Here is a 21582-nt window from a genome sequence, read left to right on the forward strand (position 1 = left end):
CCGGCTGAGGCTGAGCTCAAACTTACAGTTTGGGAATATTTATGTACAATTTTCGGGTTGACGATTTAAAAAGCCCTTGGGTCTCGTAAAAGGCGACAACAGTCTTCTGGCTACCAAGCAAGCAGTCAGCCGGTCTTAAAATACGTTCATGCTTATGCATGATTATATACTTACTCTTTATAGCCGACTCGGTTTAAGTTTAACTGTCAAAACGCATTACTTTAATCATTATTAAATTAATGCTATAATATTCTAGTCTTTGTTTCAATTGGTTTCAAGTATGGGCTTAGTTCCCTGCGCCTGTCTGAAATAAAAAACAAGAGATTGAGGTTAGTTTATTTTGAAATTTGAATTTTTAATTCTGCTTAAAAACTAAAAGTTGATCATCCTAATTTTTAATTACTACTAATACTGCTATTACCAGGTTTTAACTATTGACCTCTCCACAACAATAGTATAAATTATAATGGAAGCCGAAACACTACCAAACAAAAAAAAACTTCATAAGGGAAAATTGAAGAAAGCTATGAAATATGTAATCTGTAGGCCTGATCCCATATATTGGTACGTATAGGTATTCTTCTTCCTCTCAGCCGTTTGCACTCTTGGCAGAGTGGTCGTGGTCATCATTTCGTTCAATGGTATTCAGCTAAACTGAAATTCACTTATATTTATAGGTTCGTTAATAACCCTTTGGACTCCTAAGGATTCTGAACGTTGACTTATCAGTTATTCAGCGCCACTTTACGACAGGACCGAGAATTTACAAACCCTCGTATTATTTATTATAAATTTGGAACTATTATAACAATTTCATATAGGTATATGCAATTCATTACACGTTTACTTCTGCTATTACTAATGTCAAATTAGCAGAAATTCTGTTATATTGAGAATATATCAATGGAAATACTACCAGATTATGCAAGACGTGCAGAGTAATCACCGAGCACTAGACTACCTAGTTATACTTTACAAATAGTACACACACAGCTAATGTGCGTAGAACCTAACCCTGTGTAATAAACTGTATTTACTACTGACATAGGGAAGGAGAATAGGTGTTGGTAGTACAAACCATGTGGTCTAGACGTGCGCTAATCATGTTCGGAAAAGGATTGAACATGACATCGTTCTTTAGAGTGTCGGAACTAGTTCCAGTAAACATGTCCGCGGAACTGTTTAATTCCGCGGACATGTTAAGTCTAGTAGCTGTTTGTAGCTGCTCAGTTCCGCGGACATATTAAGTCTGGTAGCTGTTTGTAGCCGTTTAGTTCCGCGGACATGTTAAGTCTAGTAGCTGTTTGTAGTGTAGCGAATCACGTATTAAATTATCATTAATTACACAATATTTTTCAAAAAAGGTATTATAATACAATTTTTTAAAAACACTATAAAAATAAATTGCCGCTGATGGCAATTATTACTATAATTATTATTTTGTAAGGTTTTTAATTTTAGGTTCATTGTTAGTTTGTTTCATAATTTATTAATGTACTATTCCACTTTGTTATAATTTCAATTAGTCTACTACTTTCATTATTTTTCAATGTATTGTACGATGCACCGGAAACTATAACCTATCAATTGTCTATTAAAATACCACGTTATTCTGATATACAACATATTGAGCTCGTTTTAGCTTTACAACCTTTTTCCCATAACCGAGATAACAATATATTTTATTTTCATTACGTAATGTAGCTAACAAAACTAGCGAAAGTGGTGAATGTTTTAAAATTCTCTAATTTTTTATTATGATTCTCTAAGAAATGGTCTACAAACACTTAAGGTTAAGTGCTCGTAAGAATGATGCATGGTCAAGGTCAAAATGATAAGCAAAACATTTTAATTCATTCAACTATCGACTGTAACACGTAGGTCGTAGAACATAACTTCAATATTCATAAAAATGTAATGTGAAAGAACTCCACACGCAGTTGCATGCACTCGCTCCATCTCACTCCCTCGTATTAGCGCCATATTTCGCCTTATCTCTTTACGTGGACTCGTGTCGCTTCGGGACTCATTCGGGTGGACTCGCCGCGCCACGCCTCCGCGCCGCGCGATACCTATTATTACCTATGCTCTAATCATGTCCGCATGTCCGTCATGTTCAACGCGTTCGTAGTTCCTGTATAACAGTACACTTGGAATGGAAATGGAACTGTCTGAACATGTTAATTTTGACAACTCGGATTGAATGATATAGTTCCATATGAGGACATAGTTCCAGGAACTATTTCGGTCCGGAACTACGCATGTCTAATGTGGTCTATGCCACCTATAACTAAACACTGTGGTGGAAAATCACATGTGGTTGTGATCCAGGTGTGATTGTAATATATGACTGGAAACAAATCACACACAATCATAAGGCTCTAAATTAGGATTTTCTGTGTTATAAGTACCAGAGACTGCATACATACTTATATAGATAATAAACACCTAGACAAGCAGAAAACAAACTTATTATCACATGAATGTTTTCCTGATATGGGAATCAAATCCTGCACAATAGTCAAAACAGGTAACTACTGCACCAGCTTCTCAGTTAAAGAAGAGACACAACCAAAATTTGTTTGATCCAATATTGATCTTGTGTGATTAACATATCACATTATCTCAACATGCCTGTCAAGAAAATAATAATGATTATTTTTGGTATTCCATGTAGAACTAATACATTTTATTCAAAATCAAATAGAAGTAAAACGAATTATTAAATCAAGACCAAAAGATCTGTTTGGATTAAAAAAGTAACAGAAAACTGAAAAATGAACTGTTAGTATATTTATGGCAAAAAAAGGTGGAGCTTTATTGGTTCATTTAAAAAGTAATTTAATTTTAAATTAATATTAGTAGTATTAAGAAGATTGTTTGTACATATAATGTTTAAGTTATTTTTCAGGCCTGTATTGTCTCAAGAACATGGAAAACAATTAGAATTGGCACTAGGCGAATATGAAATTGACACACCAGTGTTTAAAAAAGTACATTGGAATGAATTAAAATGTATTCCTAAAGAAACAAGACCTAAACCACCACCAATAAAGTTAGTATACCATTTTCTTATTCTGTTAATGCAATTTTTAAATCACCTCACTGAAAATACTAAAATTTATTCTCAAATAAAGGTTTCCTTGTATAGTGTTCTGCTTGAATACAAGGGTGCTAGCAACTTGACAACCCATCTTAGGAATAAAAAAAAGTATTACGTAGTTTTTATTGTTCATGGGTCACATGATGTTATGTGGTTGTTGGTGCCTATACAAACTGTGTATATTGCCCCTGCCTGGACTAAACATTTGGACCCTAGGTTAAAGTTTGTTGCAGTATAATAAGTTTAAGTACAACCCTACCTTTCTGTCTCGAAAATATTACTTTTTTGTATTAATGAAATCCCCGGTTCAAAACTGGGCTCACATTATCCATCGCTAGTGTTCAAGATATTTATTAGGGCAGGCATGGAGGATATTAGATAGAAATTACTGGGCAGCGGTTATATTATAGAATTTGAGATTTCAACTCATTGTCTTAAGATGAATGACTGCAGGTGTGGTGTTATTATTAAAATCATAAACTCCTAGTGTCCATTTATTTTTGTTTAGTTATAAGTACCTTAAACTTGTTATTTTATCAGAGGCCATATCACACCTGCAGTCATTCACCTTAAGATATTGGGTATTTCTCACTCTAGGGTATCTTTTGAGTCTACATGAATAAGTGCCACCTCCCTGTGTGTATTTCTCCCCAGTTTGGAAGATGGGACAGTCATAATATTATACAATTGAAACTTAGGCCTCAGGAAGGTGGCATTCATGTTGTAATGTGAATGGGCTCCAGTAGCTACATAACATCAAGTCAAAAACAAGGTGATTTCACTAGTGCTATATTTTTTTTTTATTATATTATTATGAACATAAGCACATGTGTTGGGTAACAACTAGTAACAAGTCAGTTCACTGTTTTTATACAACCCTCACTTAGCAATACTTATAGTTACTACTGGTGGTAGGACCTCTTGTAAGCCCGCACGGGTAGGTACCACCACCCCGCCTGTTTCTGCCGTGAAGCAGTAATGTGTTTCGATTTAAAGGCAGCCTTTGTAACCATACAGACTTTAGAACTTATATCTTAAGGTGGGTGGCGCATTTACGTTGTAGATGTCTATGGGCTCCAGTAACCACTTAACACCAGGTGGGCTGTGAGCTCGTCTAACCATGTAAGCAATAAAAAAAGAATTAAAAAAATTATTAAAAGGAGAACAAGTAAGTACCCTCACCAATGTACTAAATATATTATAATAAAACATAGAAATTGTTACAGGATAGTTGACGGTTTTATATTTGGCACAGCAGCAACTAAAGCAGCATTAAAGAATTGTCAGTGCTCTGCAGTAATTATAGAAGCATTAGTAAATCCCCGAGCAATTGTACAGCCAGTCATTGAGGAATGCATTAACACAAGAACCCCTATAGTTTGTTTGACGAATTTGAAAAAAATTTGTTTCCAGTATTTTAGAATTCCCACAAGTTGTTTAGCCATTAAAACGGATAGTCTGCATAACCTCAAAAATATAATAATTGAAATTTCGCAATTCTACAAAAATGATCTACAATTGGAATCAGAAGATAAACATATAAATGTGGATGTAGAAATGAAAGTTTGCTCACAAGAAGAAAAACCCGTTAAGTCTGTGAACTCTGTCGAAATTTATCCATATTTGTATAGAACTAACAAAACTTCCAGAGTATTTATACCTGATGAAGTAATTACACAAAAGAAAATGGAGTTTTCAGGACAAGATTACATAAATTTTACCGGCAAAAAGAAACAAGAGAGCACTAATTACATGAGAATGATTGTAAAAAGAATAACTAGCAATCCGAATAGGGCAAAAAATAAACGAAAAATTGATATGTAGCACATATTTTTTATTTATAAAATACAAATGAGCTATGATGTCAAAAAGACATTTATCCTTATACATTCATCAATGAATGTAAAGATTAATAGGTAGATGGTAACTTTACATACAACGTAAAGTTGTTAACCATCCAGTCTATTTGTAAACAAATTTCACCATTTCTCTGGGAAACATTTTCCGCAATATGAGATTACGGTAAGTTTACAATACATTAATGTTAAAATTAACGCAGCACTGCTCACAATTAAAAAATCTTTGAAACAATGAATGCTTAATTGTATGCAGTATTACGTGGGGTAGATATATTTATCTTACATTTTCTTTCCATGCATTGCATTTAAGTTTTGATACAGTTCAATTTTATTAAAATCAAACAAATGAATGTCGTCTTTATAGCTATAACTTATAGTCCTTAATAGCTGGCCATCGATTTTTCCTTACAATTCTAATAGAGAATATAACATAAATCACAATACAGTAAAATCTCCTTATTCGCTTTTTCACTATTTGCAGATTAAAAAAATGGGACCCAATTCCAATTTCGCGGCCAAAGATTTCTGTATTCGCGGATCTAATCGGTACATACACATTGATATAAAACATTCCAATATTTAGGTATCCAACCGAATATCCTTTGTAAACGCGCTATTCTATATTCACGGAAAGTATACCACGCGAATAAAGGGCTTTTACTTTATATGATATGCTTTCAGGATGAGAGAAAATGTCTGATGTGTTTTATTATTTACCATTTTTTTATTCAGAAATTCTCCTGATATTGCTTACATCTCAATATGAAATAGTTCATCTATAAACGGTTGACTATGAGCTCTTATATGCTCAAAAAATTCATTATCAAAATATGAAAAATGGACGTCCAACCTGAAATTGTTCTGATATCAAGAAACATTTTCAATGTACATATAAATCACATTTTCCTAAAGACTATTCTTGTGTATAAAGAACATACATAAATATAAAATTCCTCAATATAAACCAAACATGAAAGGTTCTTAGTTAAATTTAACAATGTTAATAATATTTATAACTAAATTAACAAATCTAATCTAAATGATACACAGTATCAATAAACTTTAAAATTATTTAATTACAAATTCTTAATGTGCCCATATGCTTACATAGTAGTATAAAGTGCACCTATCACTGGAAAAAAAAAAAAAAACTTATCTTTAATAGTTAATCAATATGTTAGTGTAGTGTTACAAAGTGTATAATGAAGAACAACAAAGAAAACTTACGATTTAGCATTCATATAAATTCATTTTGTTTTAAACAATTTGGTGAATAGCTAAAACGCGCTTCTCAGAAGAACGTTGCCAATGTTTTAGAAACAGAATGTTAAAATCGTAAGCGGTAACAGGCGCCTGTTTGTATTTTCTGCTATAAGAGAAAAGTACTTCAGGCCACGCTTTTTGTTTTATAAGAAATTTTAAGCTCTTGCGTTATAACTTATGTGGGCGTTTCGAAGGCTCGACTGGTGACCGAGCTCGAACGTGCGACCCGATTTTGAAGTAAACCGGGGGCAATTCGAAGTACGACACCCCAACGGCTAACGCAGCGGCCGCGGCGGGGGCGCCTCGCTGGGCCGGTACCGCGCTAAAATAATTGCACACATCTTCTGTGCGTCCGTCTCTTCCGGGTATGCGGCCATCGCCTCCGCCACCTGCGCCTCTGGGAAGATGGCGGATAAATGGAAGTGCATACGGCGCCGCGCGTCCCAGTGCTGCAACGCGCCGTCCGACGCGCCCGCCGCCAGCCGCGCCGCCCCCGCCGCCCCGCACGCCGCGCCCCCCTGCCCCGGCGCGCTGGCCACGCGGCTCGCCAGCGCGTGCAGTCGCGGGTCGCACGCCGGATTCAGAGTGAGCTGGCGGGCGAGTTTGCGATGCGGGTTGAAGTCTGGGGACGAAGACGGTACCGACGGCCCGGCCGGCTGCAGCTGTGCGCGATCGAAGTGCGTAGCGAGTGCCGTGTCGGCGAGGCGCGGAGCGGCGGAGTGAGCTCGCGCGAGTGGACGCTTCGAGTCGGAAGGGCGGCCGCCGGGCGGGAGGCTGACCGTGTGCAAGTCGCGAGCGCGCAAGGCCTTGGCGGCACGTTCGCTCAGTTTTTCAGCGACTGATTTATGCGGTCGACCTGCTCGTTCCGGATGATAAAATTTGCATTTGTTCCCGTAGGTGCATTTTCGGCCGTACGGGCAGAGGGGCGGAGGTTCGACGCGGGAGGGGGGTATGCGGAGGAAGGCATCGAGCGTCGGACCCGTTCGGCCAAGAGGGTCTTCCGGGGGCATGAACCGATCGTTAACAAATGAGTACATAAGTAGACGTTCCTCGACGACCCGGCGAAAATCGGGGCTCTCTGCAGCGAGGTCGCGGTAATTGTCGTTGGAGACGACGATCCCGTCTGTGTCCGCGGCCAGACGCAGTACGTATCGGTCGTCATAGCACACGAGACGCTTGCCGCCGAGCAGCCTGCTGGGCGTGTAGACGAGCACGCGGTCGCGCTCCAGCCGGTCAAGCACGTCCCGGTCGGCGACGGGGTTGTCGGGCCGAGATGCTTCCTTACGCCATTTGGGTACGAACACGATGATCTCTTTGTGGCCGCGAGCTCGGAACCAATCAACGCATATTTCTATACCGCGACAAGAAAAAACTTCCTTGTTTCCGTGGCTGGAACAAAACAAAAAAAATATTAATTTAGAAACCTTGGTGAGCATTATAAGGAACGATTTCTATTTAGCTATTGTTGAATTATAAATATTTTTATTAAAAACACACCAATTTTTAAGTTGAGCTTTTATTTATTTATTTATTTATACTTATTGTACACAAAAAGAAAATACAATAAAAACAGATTTAAAGAATGTCTAAATACTATGTACAAAGGCGAGCTTAACTCATTCATGAGTTTTCTTCCAGCAAACCATTATCAGAGAGAAATACGATGTATAAGAGGGGAATAGTGTACAATATAAGAGCTATTAAAGCATGATTTTTAAACTAAGCATTAAAAAAAATTATCTAATATTAAATGAAAAATATATATAAATAAAAATACATAAAACAATAACTTAAATACGATTAAAGTGACAGGAAATGTTTCTTCATTTGACTCTTAAAAACTTCTAGAGAGGAACTAGCACGAATAGGTTGAGGGAGAGAATTCCATAATCGCACTGCTTGTATTGTGAAAGAGCCACTATAGCGACTAGAGCTGTGTATGGGAGTTTTTAAAAGAAGAGAAGTAGCTTGTCGACTAACTTTGCCGTCAGGAATCAGATATTCAAAGCGTTCACGGAGATAGATAGGGGCATCAGGATTGTGAAGAATAGAATAGAGAAAAGAGAGGATGTGGCAATCTCGACGTCGCCTAATCGGCAGCCACCCCAGCTCAGCCCGGAAATCAGAGACATGGTCATACTTCCGGAGACCAAAAATGAAGCGGATGCACAAATTCTGCAGACGTTCGAGTTTATCTAAAAGCAATTCAGAAGCATCTAGAAAACAGATATCAGCATAATCGAGAAGAGGAATTAAAAGCGTTTGGGCAAGATAAATTTTAGTGCGAAGAGGCAAGAATTTTTGAAGGCGTTTCAGAGACTGAAAGGAGTAAACTGTTTTTCTGCTTACTTCGGAAACGTGATTAATCCACGAGAGGTGACTGTCGATGTATAAACCTAGATTTTTGACATATTTCGAATACGCTATCGGAACGTTGTCGTAGAGGATGGGCGCTAACGAGCTGTAATCGAGAAGGCCGCACATATGCCTACCACCAACAATGAGAGCTTGCGATTTCGAAGGATTCACCAAAAGACCAAAGGACTTGGCCCAGTTGTAAATCGCAGAGAGATCCACGTTGATTGCCGAAATGGCAGCCCCAACGTCAGCAACCCTCGTATGACGATATAGCTGCAAGTCGTCTGCATAGAGATGGAAGTGTGAAGATAAAGATTGAGAAATTGTGTTTATAAACACAGAGAAGAGGAGAGGAGAAAGTACGCCACCCTGTGGAACACCCGCAGTGAGGTCACACCACTCAGAGAAAGACTCTTCATAGCGAACCGACTGCGAGCGTCCACGGAGGTAAGAATTAAACCACTGAATTACCGAAGACGAGACATTAAGAGAGGATAGGGTACCGAGAAGAATGTCAAAATCAACTGAATTAAAAGCATTGCTAAAGTCCAGTAAAACCAAAATATTTCCGCTCCATGGCCAAGCGAATATCATCGGTGATTTTCACCAACGCGGTGACAGTGCTGTGACCTGGACGGAATCCAGATTGATACGGACTCAGTAGGTTATTCGAAGAGAGGTAAAAAGACAGTTGTTTCTGAACAATGCTCTCGAGGACTTTGGAAAAGATCGGAAGAATAGAGATGGGACGGTAATGGGACAAAGAAGCAGGTTTTGCAATTTTAGGCAAGGGTAGGACATGAGCCTTTTTCCAAAGTGACGGAAAGGAACTGGACTCAAGAGAAAAATTTATTATGTGGCAAAGGACAGGAGCAATTTCCTCCATGATAAGTGTGAACATTTGAAGCTGCAGATTATCACATCCTACTGCCTTGGTGGAAATGGATTGAAAGGATTTTTTAATATCCCGCTTAGCAATTGGTGTAAAGGAAAAAGAAGTATTTAATGGCTTAGAAAGATTTGAGAGATGGTTAAGAGTAGAAGATTTGATGGTGGCATCGAGCGTGACTGGAGGCTTGGCAAAATGCGCATTGAGTGCGTCAATATTCGCCATCACGGTATTCTCCTCAACAGCCTTACCGATACCAAGAGACTTGAGAAATCGCCATACTTGTGTAGTATCGAGATTAGTTACGGAATTGTGAATGTGGCGTCTCTTTGCATCCCTACACAGGCGACTGCAACGGTTGCGAAGTTTTTTGTAGACTGCCCAGTTTTCCTCAGACGAGTTCTTCCTATACCTCATTTTTGCTTTATTGCGCCTACTCATAAACAACTTAATTTCATCAGAGAGCCATGGTGCAGGCAAGTGCCTAACCCTGATTCTCTTGAGAGGTGCATGGTTGTTGTAGAGATCTAATAGTAGGTTGTTAAAGGCAGCAACTTTACTGTCGATGTCATTGCAATTGTAAACAGACAACCAGTCCAGATTACCAGCATCAATCCTCAAACGCTCGAGAGCAATATCTTTGAAACTGCGGAGAAGGAGAAATTTAGATTTGCGTCGAGGACAACGAACTTTGTAAGAAAGGTAAATAAGGTCGTGATAAGAGAACGAAGCTGATAACTGTCCATGCGTTGAAACTTTGGAAGGGTCAGAGACAATAATGAGATCTAAAAGAGAAGGAGTAGAGTGAGGAGCACGATGAGTCGCCCCCAAGGGAAGAGGGTGCATGTTTACAGAAGAGACTAGAGAGAGGAATCGCTGAGACCGTGCGTCATCCCTGATCAGGCAAGTGTTGAAGTCTCCAAGGATCAAGACATGGTCATATATAGAACATACATTTTCTAACATACTTTCAAAAGATGAGAAATAATCAATGTGACTTGAAGGACTATAAAAAACACCGAGAAGTATCTTGGTGTGCTGGATAGCTACCTCTATAAAGAGGTGCTCAGCAGATTGAGTATATTCGCTTGGTGACTGATCAATGACTGCATGCTTCAGATCAGCACGGAGGTAGATTGCAACACCACCACATCCGCGACCCGTCCTGTCATTTCGCAAAAGTTTGTATCCGGGGAGTGCATATTGCGAGGATGGGAGTGAAGGCTTAAGAAAAGTCTCAGAGATAAGCACAGCGTGAACATGGTCTGAGTCAAAGGAAGATAACAGATCAGGAAAATGTGCGTGAACACTTTGAGCATTGATGTGAACGACGTTGAAACATTTAGAAGAAGACGAAAGGGAATAAGCAAGTTGATCGCGTAGATGAGTGGAATCATCATTATCAAACGCACTAGCAAAGCTTCTATCAGAAGAAACAGAAGAAGAACATGACAAAAAATTATCATCAGTGTCACTGTACATGAAATGCTTTAAATAAGTAATAAAAAACAATAATACCAATAAAATAATAAACAAAGACTAACGAAAACAAAAAAATTAAAATTACACCTAAAATCCTTAATAACTTCTAAAAATACAAAATATAATATTATCAAACTAACCTCCAAGAACAACAAATTAAAAACAATTATTTTAAATCATCAGTGATTTGGTATACCTACAACTAAAATTGATGGCCAAAAGCCACAGAGCCAAAGTTCTATTGTAAAGGAGGTAGGTAGCATACCAAAACATGTCATTGTGTCAAACTTGTCAAAGTCTTAGCAATGTATGTTGAAATACATGATTATACATAACTAAGTCTAACCAACAAACACAAACTAAATTAATTTATATATCAAAATTAACAAACGCCAAACAAGTAAAACAGAAAGATAGACATAAAAATGAGTATGGAATACATCAAAGAATTATAACGAAGTAAAATAATTAAAAATAAATATTATGCTATACTTTCCATAAAATAAATAAAGTGAAACATTATTATTTAGGCGGTTTACGGATCCTCTTGTCCGACGTATTCTTGACCTGCAACTTTGTGGTTTTCACGGCTTCAGCAGACTCATCACCAGGCGCTGGTGCCACAGGGTACTGATTTATCAACAGACAGAGCTCAGCGACAGTCTCTATCTTCCGACGTGTTTTATCAGACAGCTGGATTACTATCTTGCCTTCTGATGTCCAGCACTGCTTAAGGCCAAAGTGTTTGCGAGCACCCAGAAACGCATCATGGCGGGACTTCGTCAAGAATTCAGACAACGTTAAACCAGAACCCTTCAGCAACACCTTATTCTTCCAAACTTCACTTCGATGGCTATGGCATTTGAACCTTATTAAAACTGGACGAGGCTTGCTTTTATTAGCTCCAAGATGATGACAAGTTACTATGTCAGTTGAAATAATATGACTCAATTTCATGGGACCTTTTAAAATATCCAAAACAGTAGCTGAAGGGTCTTTATTTTATTGTTGACCCCATGAAGCAACAGTACTTTTCGACGAGACATCATTTCGTGTCTGTCCAAGCCCAAAGTAAGCAACTCGGTTTGAGTTTTCAAAGCAGTTAGTGCATTACACACAAACGATTTAAATTCAGCAAACTCACGGGATAAACTCGCTATGGTTTTATGTGGGAGATCTGTGGTAGCTGCATTCTTCAAATCTTCTTCGTGTTGTGCCATTCTTAAATTCAGTGTTGTAGACAAGTCTTCCAGTTGTGCAAATTGTTTGGAGTAAATATCCATGGTGATGATAATTAAGTTTTTAGTTTGAGTGAGTTCAGAGGAGAAATAATTGTTGAAATGAGAGTATTAGAGGTCAGTGATCAACCTGGTATCAATAAATCATAACAATATAAGCTGTATTATATTTAAATTAAAATAAATCTTAGAACACAAATTTTTTAGTATTGTCACTTAGACTACCCTCACGAAAAAAATGTTAATTTTTTTATTAATGTAAAAAAGAGGTGCAAGGTTTTTTTTTTAATGAGCATTTATCGCCTTGTCAGTGTTGCAAGTTTAATAAAAACTGAACTTTTCACTTCTGTTCCTATACACAAAGATTTCCTAAATATAATTCTCTTCGTTTAAGAACGCCCATGTGTGTGAGTGTGTATTAATACACATTAATCTTGTGTAAAAGCAAACCTTTGCAACAAATTTATAAGATTCTTAATACGTAACATAAATACGACACAGTCGAGAAACCCATAAACAAGGATTTTATAAATAAACCTTATTGCAACATTATTAACTTTAAGAAGAAAAATTGTTTGTTTTATTGGGTTCAGCTGATCGATTCGTCAGATCGACGCGGACGTTAATATCAACTTGTACACGATAAATCAAAGCAGTAACTCAACTCCATACAAACATTCAATTGTGTATGAATTTGTCTATGTTTGCCAGCATAGATACCACTTATTATTCAATTTTATATCCTGTAGTTTCATTGTCAATTTATCAAAGAATCAACGAAATCAAGTTTTTACCTCGACGTCAATATTCTTTAAAGATTTATTTGATTAATTATAATGATGATATTAATATATTAATGATCAAAAACGGAATATTTAATTTCTTGTATGTATAGATGTAAATATAATTCATAAATCTCCGTTTGAGTCGAAGATATGATTGAGTTGAGTTACTGTTTTAAATGTAGGTAGATAAACTATTCATAAATAAATAAAAACTTATGCATGTAAGAACTGCGATTTGTGGGCTCGTATTGAAAATCGTTTTACTAAAAAAAATGTATTAAATATAGTAAACTAAATGAATGATGAATAATGAATGATTTATTTTATTTCAGACAACAACAACAAGTCCATATGTGTGTGTACATAGTATCATTGAAACATACTTAAAATTAACAAAAAAAAATCAAATAAAAAAGATAATACATATTCAATATTCGTTTCAAAATCAATAAATTATGAATTCGAATCAAAATGGCTCTGCACACATTTCGTTGTATCTGGGTTACACTAGCCAGTTCACCAGTGTTGCCAGTACATGAGACGGTTACAGATTGTAATTAAAATCTCGAAGGGCGTATGTGATAACTGACAAACTTTAACGTAATTAAAAATATTGATTACCTCATAGCGACGTTGCTGCCGTCAATGACGATTTGCCGGAGCGGCGACCTTTCAGGTGTCGGGTCAACCTCAGCGGGAGGGGGAGGCGAGGGCGCGCGGGGGGGTTGCTGCGCTGCAAGTCTTATGAGCTCCGCCAGAAGCTCATTTCGAGGAGGGTCTTGACCCAAGCGCTGCAGTGCTATCCTTGCCAGACGTTCCGAATAACCCAGTTTCACGGCAAATTCGATTTTAGCCTGAAAATGGACATTTCATTTTGAATTCATTGTTCATCATTGTACTTAGTGCGAGTTTTCTAACGTTCTCGATAGTGTGAAAGTTAGCTCATATTTGTATGGAACGGGATCGTTTACCTACGTTTGCCGCTAGGGGCGCTGTTCCAACTGCATACAAAATTGGGTTAACTTTTACGCTATCGAGAAAGTTAAAAACCCACACTAAGCACACTGGTTGTAACGTAAAAACTGCATTAAGATTGCAGATGAACAGCTTGCACGCTGGTACTTAAAACACTACATGACCTAAGCTCTACTCTCTAGTAAAAATACTAAGTTCAACTACCATAACAAATATAATTTTTTTCCGTTCGAAGATAAATGCAATGCATTTTTTTATATATTTAGGAACGCATTTTATCAGCTAAATCTAATCCCGCTGACTTCCACGATTTCACAATTTCTTAGCCTTGAAACTCCGCAATTAAAGTATATTTAGCCTAAGTTTACAAACTTCTGTACCATATTGGTTGGTGGCATCTACTTTGTAGTTTGTCTGTGGGCTTCAAAGACCGCTTCGAATCCGACACAAGTGTATTTAATTTAAAAAAAAAATATTACGCTTGTAGGCAGACGAGCATACCGCCCACCTGATGGTGAGTGGTTACCGTCGCCCATGAACTTCAGCAATGCCAGGAGCAGAGCTAAGCCGCTGCCTACCGACAGATGACAAACTCTAGGCTTTAAATTTTACTGTTGTCCAAAACTCACCTGGTTTGGTTGTGGTACCGAAGGCGTGACGGTGACGTATTCAGCGAACTCCGCGGCGAGTGTGTCGGAAGGGGTGCGAGAGGCGGCACGATGCGCACTGTCTTCTTCGCATTCGGAATCATAGCTAGAGTCCTCGGCGCGTTCGCCGGCCCATCCCAAAGATGACTCCACATATTTCTGATTAAAATAGTGCGTTATTAGATTTTTGTTTTTTTTTATTGCTTGGATGGGTGGACGAGCTCACAGACCACCTGGTGTTAATTGGTTACTGGAGCCCATAGACATCTACAACGTAAATGCGCCACCCACCTTGAGATATAAATTCTAAGGTCTCGGTATAGTTACAACGGCTGCCCTACCCTTCAAACTGAAACGCATTACTGCTTCACGGCAGAAATAGGCAGGGTGGTGGCACCCACCCGCGGGGACTCACGAGACGTACCACCAGTAATTACACAAATTATAATTTTGCGGGTTTCATTTTTATTACACGATGTTATTCCTTCACCGTGGAAATCATTCGTGAACATTAAATTTGTTGAGTACGTATTTCATTAGAAAAATTGGTATCCGCCTGAGATTCGAACACCGTTGCATCGGTCAATACGAATGCACCGGACGTCTTATCCGTTAGGCCACGACGACTCCTATATCATAACAATAAAACTGTGTTAATCTTGACCGTATTTTAAAAATTTTGATTGTATATAGAAGGTCGTTTAGATGTTTTTGGTAAGAAAATAACATATTTATGGAAAGTTATTCGAAACGACGTAAATTGCATAATGTATAAAAAGCACGACAAAATAAATCGTCTGTATTTAAAATCATAAATGTGTATTTTTTATTAATTTAGAGTCTTACTACTATTACTTTTGAATATACCAGATTTAGCATGTAACATTATTATATAATATGTATGTACTGGATTGTTTATTTATTTAACTGGTCAGTAGATAGGTAATTGGGATTTGCCAGAGCATTAATTAAATAAAAATGAACCTAATTCTATAAAAGGCTATCTTAGGAATTTTACAACAAAAAAAATCTTATTAGATAAACTTAGGACGCACATCCAAAACCTCGCTGCCTACGAGCGCCATAAAAAAAAACCTATTCAAAACCTACGATTATCGATCAATAAGCGCAATTTTTTTTTTAATACAGTACCAAACCCGGCACACGACAGGGTCATGAGGGCGCCGAAGCGGATCTACAGATGATCATTGACCTTCAACGTGTGCGCAACGTCCATCCTTGTACCGGTTGTAATTCATTATACTACGAATACACCAAAAGCGATTCTCGAGTTTTTATTAAACTAAAAGGCCACGTTAACTGTTTAGAGGGTTTACTTGAATTAAACGTATTTTATTAATTAGTCATTGTCGAACGAGATCCGCATTGAGACCTAGTTGGCGGATAATGTAGTTCTAAATTGAGATTCATTTCGGACAGTTTCACTTTGCACGAACGTGTTATTGTAGATTAATGAAAACTAGTGGTCCCACGGTAGTCGAAATTCGACTATAATTAATTACAATTATAAGTCCGTACACTAATATGATTCTATTGTCAAAGACTATTTATATTTCTATAATCTACACCTTAGACAAATATTAAGAAAGACAAACAATATTTATTCTACTCTCAATTTGACCACAGACTTAAGCAATAAGAAAAGTTTGACAATAAACGAATAGTATGCATGCGTGGGTGTGTGTCAAATACACGGTAGTGTGTGTAATGTTTTCTTTATTAATGTAATGTATCTTTTATGCATTATTTTACAAAAAAAATAGCATTGTGAACTTCTTCTCTATATTCTCTATAAGTGTGGAAAATTTCATACTCCTCCGTCCGCGCAATAGTCGTAAAAAGGGATACAAAGTTTTTGCTTCACGTATTAATATAAAGATAAAATCAATACGAAACATCAAAACGATGACGGAAATTGTTAATTATTAAAAACGTTTACATGCATTTTAAATATACACGTTGGATGTCATCGCGAATAATAGCTTCTCAATAATAATAACATGTGCGGTAAAACAAACAGGTTCTTTTCGTTTCGTATAATATTATATCCAAATGAATTCGTAATGTTGGATGTTAAAGTTTAGTAGGCCTCCGCTGGGAGCCAACATCCGGTTAATGTCGCACGGAAGCGACCTGCCTTCACGTAAAGCCGGATACGACTTTCTAAAAGTATACTGAACAACCTATTGCAGGTTTAAAGTGACACGGATTTAGTTGAGATGCAAATTTTGAATGGATGGCGCGGCGTCAAGTTCGTTATCCAAAATTTAATTTTCAATCTATTAATTTATTTGATACGTATTAAAATTTTAAAACTAAATAATATATTCAACAGATCATGTTCCGTATTATTTGATATTTTGTTCTTATATAATGCAAGGTTTATCATGTCAACTTCTTAGAGCTATTTATTTTTCTTCGCGCCGCGATAGAGAGAGCCAACGTAGGTACCTTTCGAAGAATTACTATGTAGAAAATCGTTGTAGCGTCTATTTCCTCATGACGATTAGCAAACGTTTCATACAAAACAAAAAACCCAATGGATTATCCCGCTTTATTTTAGCAACGTTAATTTACGCGGGCCAAAAGTTTGTTTACGTTTTTTTTTTACTTTTTTTCCGATCATCTCGTTGTGTTCCAATAAAAAAAATGGTACGACACAATGCGTCATTGTATTTGGAACAGTAATTACAAGATATTGTTTCTTGTTTTCAAAGCCAAAGCTACAGAAAAACATTCTAAATAGATTATTCATGAGCCACTAAATCTAATGAAGGTCATGCGATTATCTGCAAACTATTCAATAGAATTGTTTCTCTTTTTTTTTGAATCTATGAAAGTATTGCAAAGGAATCTTATACGTTTCTTTCTTAAGTACCTTTTTTAATTTTCTTTCGCTCTAAAATTTATTGTTACACTAAACCAAAGTCAACTTACTTACTTACTTACTGGTTTACTTTCACAAATTATTATTTTACAACGTTTGCTATTTCCAATACAGGTAAGTTTTCGCGGTTAACTGTTTTTAGGACGCTTTCATTATACTCCTATAATCACATATTTCACTAAGACTATACTATAGACAAATAATATTACAAACAACATTAATCTATTCTCAATTTGACCACAGACTTTAAAACAATAACAAAAGTTTAACAATATACAAAGAGTGTATGTATATATGTGTTGTGTCAAATACAGGGTAGTGTGTGTAATTTTTTTTTTATTGATTTAATGTATTTTTTATGCATAGTTTAAAAATAAATTAGCATTCTGCACTACTTCTCTATATTCACTGGAATTGTGGGAAATTTCAACTGCTCCGTTCGCACAATTTTCTTACAAAGGGGTACAAAGTTTTTGCTTCGCGTATTAATATATAGATACCTAAAGCTTATTTTGATCGAATTCAAGATGTCTGATTAACTTGAAGATTTGCACACAATACAATTATTTTATAACTTCGCTCTAATATCTTGATCAATATCAATATAATAAAATTTAGTTTTTATTTCGGGTTGAAGTTCAAGCTTTTTTTGTTTTGTTTTTAAACTACCTACATATATTATTATTGATTTTAAAAATCATGCTTTTTACATTATGTTAGTTATAGGACCTTAAATTATATATTTATGTATGGGAAGCGAGTAAAGAGAAACGCAGATGTTATACAATTCCGTTCGACTTAAGAAACTTAAGTCAAACTAACTAGCATACAAGATTTAATATTGTGGAGAAATGGAAAAGCAGTGGATATGTTTTTTCTCCTTTTTTTTCCTACCTAAGCTGAGAGCCTGGAGAGGCTATATCAGCGTAACTTTAACTAGTAGGTGAGCTCACGGGGCTCAAACCTGACGACGTTGCTAACACGAACCCTAGCAAGAGCCGTGCTTCGCAGAATCTATCACCGGATCGGAAACGCGACCCACTGAGAAGATCCGGCGAGAAACTCAGTGGGCTGTGTCTGAGGGTTAATTTACTCGTCGAGCCCTTTGTCGCAAGCGACGGGTTCGACGAGAACGATGACTGGGTGGATATGTGAATTAAATATAAACTATATGAAATAGTTATAAAATCGGAATATAACGGAATCTTCATGAATTTATTTGTTAAGTGAATTTATTAATATATTCCTTTTAATACTGTATAAACTATTATATGTATGAATATGTGTTTGTGTTAATATGTATATATATTTGTAATTTAATATAAATTGTATTTCAACTACCACTATTTACTCTGCATGGTTGACTGGTAAAGAATGCCTTAGGCATTAAATCCGCCAATGTAAATTTTACGTGAAGCGTAATAAATAAATTAGTAAATAAATACATAGGGCATTTGACAGTAATACCTAACCCAAATAATATATTAGGTCTACTGCACCTAATGTCAGCCTACCTACATTTTGTAGCGGTTCTAGTTTGAATTGAATATTTAGTGAGTTATCCGATTCAAATGGTAATTACATTTGGTTTTCAATTCAAGAGGTGTGTCGAACGAATTAATTAAGGTCCTCCGGTATGCTTTTAATGTTAAGATGCATTACTTTGTTTAGATTAAACAATTATTATGCAAATGTACGATAATTATAATTGATAAGGATGACGTCAATTAGATCATTAATCAAATTTATTACTTGAACGCTAATAAAGGGCAACGGTTATAAAGTACTATATTTACATAAAGGTTATCGAAACTTCAGTTTAAATTGATTGATTGATGCTTTATAGTTTACTAAACAATAATAATTATTATCGTATTCTGTTGTTAGTTTAGTTTTAAGGGACATGTTTTTTTTAGATATCGCTATTACTAGCTATTACCACAACTAAGACAAACTTCTTTGTTCTCGGATTTTTTTACTATTATTAAAATCTAAAGCCAACTTTCAAGTTGTCCGTGCCGTGAAGCTTTCATATCGCCGTTTCACGCGCCGAATCATATCTTGCCGCGATAACGTTGGCTGCCGATGAATGAGTACAATTAGTTCCGTTTTGTGTAGGAGAAATTCTATCAGTGGTCCGTTGTAGAGATAAGAACGACCAATACGGTGGGAGAGTTCTGGCTACGTCGGAACGCGCCACCTCGTACGATGTGTGTCGTCACAATCGAACAGGATGCGAGCACGCGACACACATAATACACATGTACGATCACATGAGCATTCATATTAAGTGCAAACTGATTACGCGTTGCCATAACAATACCGCCTCGATAATAGGGTAAAGTGTACATTAATCTACGTTCCAACCTTACATTCGAACTGAAACATAATTATGTTGTGTACTATAAATCCTTATATAATATCCTTTTCATTTTGATTAATATTTTTTGCGTCATCTGAACTTGATAGCTTGGTGTGTATCTGTTTGCTACTTAGATCGTTAATATATGACTCTTAATCTCTCACAAAAAATGCGGATGGAAAATAATAACGCACAATATTAAAAAAGAAATCGATATTGTTATTAGATATATATTTATAAAATTAAATTAATACGGGAAGCAAAAACTTTGTACTCCATTTTACGAAAATTGCGCGGACGGAGGAGTATGAAATTTCCCACACTTATAGAGAATATAGAGAAGGAGCGCAAAATGTTAATATTTTTTTAAATAATGTGTAAAAATACATTAAATCAATAAAAAACAAAACATTACACACACTGCCATGTACAAACTCATGCATACTATTTGTTTATTGTCAAACTTTTCTTATTGCTTATATAGTCTGTGGTTAAATTGAGAATAGATTAAATACTGTTTGTCATAATATTAATTTTTGTCTAAAGTGTAGTCTTGGCGAAATCTTTGTTTTAAATAGAAGTTTTATATTCTTTGACAATAGAATCATAATATTGTAAAAAATTATAATTTCAATTATAGATGAATTTCGACTACTGCGGGACCACCAGTAAAATTAAATGTTCTATGCCATGTACTGTCTATAACAATATAAATACAAAGTCAAGTTTAAAGTTTTAATTTAAAAAAAAACATGTTTCTTTCTAACGTTTGAATAATAAATATATCTTTGAACGGATTGACGTTTTTTTTTTCGTTTGCAATTAATTACTGCGACCGCGTCGTCATATTCCGTTAAGAGTCGGATAATGACGTCAACAATTTATCTGACTACAACACAGGATCACATTAATTAGAAGATATTTGTGTGCGAGTATTGTTTATGTAAATTCAAAAGTTCACACGCAGACGATTTTTTAAATATTTAAAAACGTTTTTATTTTGCTTTATTACGTGGATGGATGGAGAGGCTCACGGCCCGCCTGATGTAATGGTTACCGGAGTCCATAAAAATCGCAGTTTAAGTGCCGTCACTTTGAGGCCAATTTTTGGCGCGACGCTTGTCCTAATCTTGACTACTGGAAAGCATGACTGCTTCGTGACAGATATAGGTATGATAGTAGTAATATGGGTCTTCTTCTTTTCTATGTCATTTCCTCACTACTGAGGATCGCGACCACATGTGACATTCTTCCACTGTGTTCGATCATGGGTGGCATGGACCGCATAGTACATACTACCACTAAATGCTTCTCTTACTAGATCTGACCATCTGGCTGGTGTTCTGCCGACGGCGCACTTGCCCTCTATGCGACCCGCAATTATGAGCTTCTCTAATTCATGTCTGGGAGACCGCATGATGTGTCCGAAGAAGCTCATAACATGTTCCCGGCAGATGGAAGAGAGCCTTTTTCGGATATTTAGCTGCCTTAGAATGGACTCGTTTGTTGTAATATGGGTGTCTGATTTGGTTGTATGATGTAATATGGGTAGGTAATACCAATTAACGATCGCAGTACGCTGGTATAACACTCGGGGAACGCTGGTTGATGCTCAGCCTCCGGTGTATATCGAAGTCACCTTTAACGACACCTATGCCAGGTTATAAATAGTTTTGCGTATCAACTATTCATGGTGTTCCACTAAACAATTCC

The 21582-nt window shown here is 36.7% G+C and overlaps 2 protein-coding genes and 1 pseudogene across 3 annotated transcripts in view; 1 reads left to right on the forward strand and 2 right to left on the reverse strand.

Moving 5' to 3' along the window:
- LOC114244144 (uncharacterized) lies at nucleotides 1-5655 on the forward strand. Its single transcript, XM_028175864.2, has 4 exons — nucleotides 1-329; nucleotides 425-564; nucleotides 2912-3055; nucleotides 4330-5655. Exons 2-4 carry the CDS (start codon nucleotides 467-469, stop codon nucleotides 4925-4927), a joined length of 840 nt encoding a protein of 279 aa, XP_028031665.2. The 5' UTR covers nucleotides 1-329; nucleotides 425-466; the 3' UTR covers nucleotides 4928-5655.
- Nucleotides 4917-21582, reverse strand: part of Regnase-1 (zinc finger CCCH-type containing protein regnase 1) — a 23901-nt gene continuing 7235 nt past the window's right edge. For both annotated transcript variants that reach the window (XM_028175852.2, XM_028175853.2), the window contains exons 2-4: nucleotides 14582-14758; nucleotides 13599-13831; nucleotides 4917-7614 (exon numbers count right to left, since the gene is read on the reverse strand). In XM_028175852.2, the coding sequence (XP_028031653.2) occupies nucleotides 6501-7614; nucleotides 13599-13831; nucleotides 14582-14758 (1524 nt within the window). In that variant the 3' untranslated portion in view covers nucleotides 4917-6500. The remainder of the gene's footprint in view (nucleotides 7615-13598; nucleotides 13832-14581; nucleotides 14759-21582) is intronic.
- On the reverse strand, nucleotides 11284-12237 carry LOC149503297 (uncharacterized; annotated as a pseudogene).

The sequence above is a fragment of the Bombyx mandarina genome, chromosome 03 (genome assembly GCF_030267445.1).
Source record: "Bombyx mandarina strain Sakado chromosome 03, ASM3026744v2".
Classification (NCBI taxonomy): Eukaryota; Metazoa; Arthropoda; class Insecta; order Lepidoptera; family Bombycidae; genus Bombyx; species Bombyx mandarina.